At 31.9% G+C, this 6014-nt stretch overlaps 1 protein-coding gene across 1 annotated transcript; it reads right to left on the bottom strand.

Moving 5' to 3' along the window:
* Positions 1–1404: 1404 nt before the first annotated feature.
* On the bottom strand, positions 1405–5435 carry LOC130963455 (uncharacterized). Its single transcript, XM_057889568.1, has 8 exons — positions 5425–5435; positions 5194–5311; positions 4968–5080; positions 4732–4925; positions 3763–4563; positions 3149–3475; positions 2757–3058; positions 1405–2715 (listed from the first exon to the last, which is right to left on the bottom strand). Exons 1-8 carry the CDS (start codon positions 5433–5435, stop codon positions 1405–1407), a joined length of 3177 nt encoding a protein of 1058 aa, XP_057745551.1.
* Between the last annotated feature and the right edge of the window lie 579 nt (positions 5436–6014).

Genomic DNA, 6014 nt, shown 5'->3' with positions numbered 1-6014 from the left:
TATAATTTAAAATGAAAAATTTAAGATTTAGAATTGCTTTGTTAGATAAAAAATTAATTTCTAATTAAACTCGTATAAAAAAAATTTTGGTAAGTTATTAACTTTACAAACTTCGTAACAAGAAATTATATATTTTGTTAAAAAGAGTCTCTTGTGTAAATTATTTTAAATGGGTAAATCATTCTTTTGATACTTTCAATTTTTTTTAGTAGTTCGATAGAGAATCCATTAAACTTAAGTTGATCTAGACTATAAGTAGACCTACGTCAGAATAATGATAGAATAAATTTTTAGTTAGGGAGCCACTTAGATAAAGACGTTTAAAACATCTTTTTTTAAAAACGTTTTTAGCGCATAGGTAATTAAAATTTAATACATATAATTAATTAAATTATGTTATTTTTATCAAAATTAGATCAGATAAATTGATTTGGCCTAAAAATTAATAAACTATACTTTTCGGTCTAAATTAATATTTTTTATAAAAAATAATTATAATATTTCTATTATAAAAAATGACTAAAATATTCTTTTATATATATATATATATATATATATATATATATATATATATATATTTAAGAACCCTAAATTCTAACCCTTTTCTTTTCTTTGTGTCGTTATAGGGTTAGAATTCAGGATTTTTAAAATTAAAAAAATTATAATAAAAATATTTTAGTCATTTTCTATAATAAAGTTATTGTAGTCATTTTCTATAAAAAAGAATATTAATTTAAATTAGTTCAAGGTTTGGTTTACCGATTTTTTAACCAAATTAATTTGTCTGATCTATTTTTGACAAAAATAATATAGTTTAATCAATTATGGTATTAAATTTTAGTTAATAATAAACATCTTTAAAAAAAACGTTTTAAACATTTTTATCGAAGTATCTTCCTTTTAGTTATCTACGATATTCTCTAATTTAACAAGTTAAAAATTAATTTATTATAAATTTAAGTTTTATTTAAAATTTTATTACTAATTAATAAATTGTTATATATATATATATATATATATAACACAAAATATAAATTATTAATATTTATTTAAATATACGAGTGAACTGGTGACTCGACCAACTAAATAAATTCAATCAGTAGAATAGGTAAACATATGTTTTATTAGGGAAATAAATAAAGCATGAGAATATATATTTCTTTATATTATTTGATACTAGTGTATGAACCCGTGCTCAGCACGGAAAAATTTATAAAAATAAAAAAAATATATGCTTTGATATTTAAAACAAAAGTACAAAATAATTATTATTTTAAAAATTTATAAAATTATTATCAAAATTAAAGTTTAACTTAAAAAAAGTGAGTAATAATTATTTTATATTTTTAAGGTAAAATAATTATACATTGATACAGAATTTAAAATAAAATTAAAATGTTTACATTAGAATACTATTTTTTCAAAGACTTCTCTATAAACAACATTGATGGTTGAATTTGCAAACATTTCTACGTGATTCATAAGTAAAACTTTTAAACATCTCTTACTCTTAACTCTTGAAAGTGCCACATATAGTTTGCCATGTGTAAAAACTGGTTTGGGCAAGTAATGAGATAAAGTTTGTCCTTGAGACTTATTAATTATCATGGCAAATGATACTATTATGGGAAAATGTCTTCGTTGGAATCTAACTGGGACGGTTTCATTTATCGGTACCATATTCATTCTTGGAATCAAAGCAATATGACCAACATTGTTACCCATTAAGACTTCACATTCTATGACATGATTTTCAAGCTTCCTAACTTGTAGCCTTGTACCATTACAAAGACCACTGAATTGGTCAATATTCCTCAATAACATCAGCGGAACACCAACCTTGAGTATTAATTTATGTGGAGGCAAACCAGAGTAATTTATGCTATTCAGTAATTCAAGACCATAGAGATCTAGTTGACTCTCCGTATTCCCTTCATCCATACAAATGGAATCCGAACTAAGATATAATTTTTTCCCTCCAGGAATGATAGCCATTAGATGGTTGTTGACCTCTTCAACGATGTCTAGTATGGGAGCCAGTATAGTTCTTGCTTTGAAAAATCTTTGAGGACATGTTTTCCAAAATATTTGATAAGAAAAATAAACCAACTCATCAAATGCCTGGTCCAAAGAAGGAATAACAATATCTCCTGGAAGACATATCTCAGATTCACCATCCATATTGTCACCTATTAGACCATCACCAACTTTCAATAACCACTCACCAAATTGCTCTGTCGCATCTTGATCTGAAGCAGTCGTCCTTACAGAGAGTCTCATGTTTTTTGTTAGTTTGAGCACCTGACAAAACTTCCAAAGGTAAGACAAATTCACGGTTGAATGAACGATATCTTGTCTCGATCCTCGTAGAATGACAGGAAGAATTTGTCTAAAGTCTCCACCTAATACAACCACTTTTCCTCCAAACGACAAATCTTTGCTATATGTTGGAGAACACCTCATGATATCACCTAAGCATTTATCAAGCGCTTTATAGCAGTACCTACTAACCATTGGAGCCTCATCCCAAATTATAAGTTTGGCTTTCAACAGCAACATTGCTTGAGGGGAACCAGGTTTTATGTTACATACAGAATCCTCAGTTATATTTAGTGGTATTTTGAACCTTGAGTGTGCCGTTCTTCCATTGGGAAGAAGTAAAGATGCAATACCACTCGAGGTAACGTTTAACACTATATCACCCCTTGAGCGAATCTTAGCAGACATAAGGTTTCAAAGAAATGTTTTTCCAATACCCCATGACCATACACAAAGAAAAAAACCCTTTCATCACAATACACAGCTGTAACAATTTTATCGAATGCATATCTTTGCTCAGGTGTTGCGATGGCTAACATGTCTGAGGTATTTTTCTTTAAATCATCCCTGTTAAAGTTTAGCTCTTCCCTAATAACCCTTTCGCTTAACAAAGAACTATCAACTTCAGTTGCTAAAGGCATAGGAGGATAGTCTTTCAAGGTTTTACCATAGGAATGTAAAATCTTGTCTATATCCATTAAGCACAACTGCTTAATCTCATCATCTGACATTGTTAACTCTGCATATTATACAATACTGTAAAAATTCAATCAAACTAAAAATGATCAATAAGGAAGAACTTTTATCATTGTAATTAATAAAAACTCACCCCTCATGTTCATCACGGCTCTCTGTCGATACAAAATATCCTCTGAGAGTTCATGCCAACATCTATCCCAGACATGTTCTGGTCTTAAGATATTGTTGGATGTTAATAGAATGACAAATAACCTCCTAACATATGATCCTGAGGCCCATGAGCTTGCTTCCTTAATTGCATCAATGAATTCTTTGTCATCTTGCAAGAGTCCAAGGGCGAAGCATGCATCTCTATACGTAGCATAAATTGTTCCTCCTACTGTTCTTATATCTCGAAAACTCATACGTCCTCTTTGAGTATTCAAGAGAAGTCGTTGGTAATATTCTTCGGTATTTGCTGCAAAAAACTTAGTTAAAATCCCACTTTTAAGTTGTTAAATGGATTAAGCTACGCTATTTTAATTATTATGTAGCTACACATCCGCATAAGAATAATTTTCCTAAAAAATATAGAAAAATAAAAAATTGTATAATCTACAGATTATAACTGTTGAAAGTTATTTGAACATTTATTTTCTATTGTAGATAAATCGAATAAAATGGACGTGGGGTACAGGCTATTAAGATTTTAAATTTAAATCATTAAATAAGTAAGATCAAAATTGAATATAAACTCGTCATTACCTGTAGGTACATGAGTCAACCTTCCAATTTTGAAGCCTTTTTTTCGAGGAAACCACTTTGAAGAATCGTCCTTCCAAACAAACTTGGTTGGAAACTCAGCATAAATCAGACTTCGAGCATAGGGATATGACATGTTCGCCGCCATCCATCCCAAAAACATTGACTTATGAGATATTGCTCTTTCGACGATATCATTCACATTAGAAGTTTCACCATAAACCACAGGTTGCTCATCCTCCAAAAGGAATGAAAGTCTAATCACAAACGGTTTTTTCTCTTGGATTTCGTATCCAAATAGACGCCAGACTGCCTCACATGCCGAAATGTACCTACAATCATAGTAATTCCTAATTTTGTCAACAACTTGTGTGGCTTTTGACAGATCACCAGCATTGTATAGAGTAGCTGTTATGCGGTCATTACTCTTGTGTACATACTTAAACAGATACTTAATAGAACTTGTTCGGCATGTGTATTCCACATTTATGTGGCACCCGAACTTGAGCAACAATTCTGGATTATATGGAACAATGAACTTATTGTCTAGTACACATTCCCTTTTCTTCATTGTTCGACCGTTATCAGTATGCCTATATTTGGGAAATTCGGCCTCATCAATGAGTGTTCGCTGTCTAAACTCTTTAGGATATAACTTTGAACAGGATCCATTCTTCATGCAAGGTGAATTCTTGTTGTACGGACCACATGGACCATGTACCATGTAATTTTGAACAGCTCCATGTAGATTTGGCCTTTCATTTTCATCAGGAATCTCAGCTGTTATATGTTTGTCTATGTCATCTGGTGTTTATAACTTGAACTCGTTACTCATGAATAAAAGGATATGTGCATGCGGAAGCCCTCTCTTTTGAAACTCTACAGTGCAAACGTCTGAAAATTGAAAAAGACAAATGAGAAAAGCATTACAACATAAGATTTTAATAAAGCGTTGCATAAACACAAACTTACATCCCAAAATTTTGCCAAAGATTTTTCCCTCTTTTAGGTCATCAATCAAACCATCAAGCTTGATCTTGAAAACTCGACGCAATATATCAAGACGGTCTTCTGCCTTCAATCCAATGGAAGTCACTTCTCTTTTTATCTCATCCCATTCAGGGTTACAAGTCATGGTGATAAAATAGCTAGGATATCCTGCATATCTGCAAATTGCAAATGCATCTTTACAATTATTCATCATATACCTAGGTCCACCAGTAAAAGTACTGAAAAGAATGATTCTTTTGCCAAGCCTTGCAGCATCTACATCCCCGTTTATAAGACTTTCATGCAGATATTTGTATTTATCAACCCTCAACTATGGTTGTTTACACCTAAAGAATTTTTACCTCTCTGATTCCACCATTGTGTAGGCTTCTACCAGAAACTGTTGGAATAATCTCTTTGATCTTAGAATTAACGGAGATTCACCCATCCTTTTCTGTAGTCAAAAAGCAAAGAATTGTCGCAAAGTGATTGTTTTGTTTTCTTTGTAGGCCTAGCGGAGATAGAATCTGATGTTGCAATACCCAAACGAAATCTATCCTCCCTATTCAAAAACAATAATGGATATTGCAAGGCTAAATAAGATGGATGAAAAACATCAATCTGCTGGAGCTTTTTAGATTGACTCTCTATAATAATATCTCTATCTTTGCTAACTTGTTCGACATCGCCAACAATCAATGCAGCCACTTTAGATGCAGACTTAATATTGCCACAATTTTCCTATCCCGCTCATTTATAGCTTCATTGGAACTACGAAAAAAAACAATAAAATTTATGCTATTTTCTCTCACAGATAAGAAATAACTAAAAAATTTGACTGGTTGCATGAAAATTACCGAAGTGTGCCTATTCGATTATAAATCTCATTTTCTGTGTCACATATATATAGTTGGGTGATGTGTGAGCATCTTTCCTATCTTTTTCTAGTGAATTTGCATCTAATTTGTTGAGTTTAATAAAGAATTAATTATCTTTTAGCCAATATGGAGGTTACTTTGAGTCTTTTGCAATTTTGTTTATTTTAGGTAGCATTCGGCTGGATTTGATGGAGTTTCTGCAGTACAAGAATAAAAGAAGATGGCAGCGAGGAGCGACGCGTACGCGTGACTGACGCGTACACGTGATTTGGAGCTTTCCATGGCGACGCGTGCGCGTGACTGACGCGTACGCGTGATTTGAAGATTTGTTCAGTGACGCGTGCGCGTGACCGACGCGTCTACGTGACTCGCAAAAAAGACCATCGA

The sequence above is a fragment of the Arachis stenosperma genome, chromosome 2 (genome assembly GCF_014773155.1).
Source record: "Arachis stenosperma cultivar V10309 chromosome 2, arast.V10309.gnm1.PFL2, whole genome shotgun sequence".
Classification (NCBI taxonomy): Eukaryota; Viridiplantae; Streptophyta; class Magnoliopsida; order Fabales; family Fabaceae; genus Arachis; species Arachis stenosperma.
This window is presented reverse-complemented; position numbering and strand designations above follow the sequence as displayed.

What these genes read in the sequence shown, in the direction of transcription:
- LOC130963455 (XM_057889568.1), bottom strand. An exon ending in TTGACTACAGAAAAGGATGG is followed by an intron (nt 5,081 to 5,193) that starts GTGAATCTCCGT and finishes AAACAACCATAG; the next exon opens with TTGAGGGTTGATAAATACAA. An exon ending in TCTTTGTGTATGGTCATGGG is followed by an intron (nt 2,716 to 2,756) that starts GTATTGGAAAAA and finishes ATGTCTGCTAAG; the next exon opens with ATTCGCTCAAGGGGTGATAT.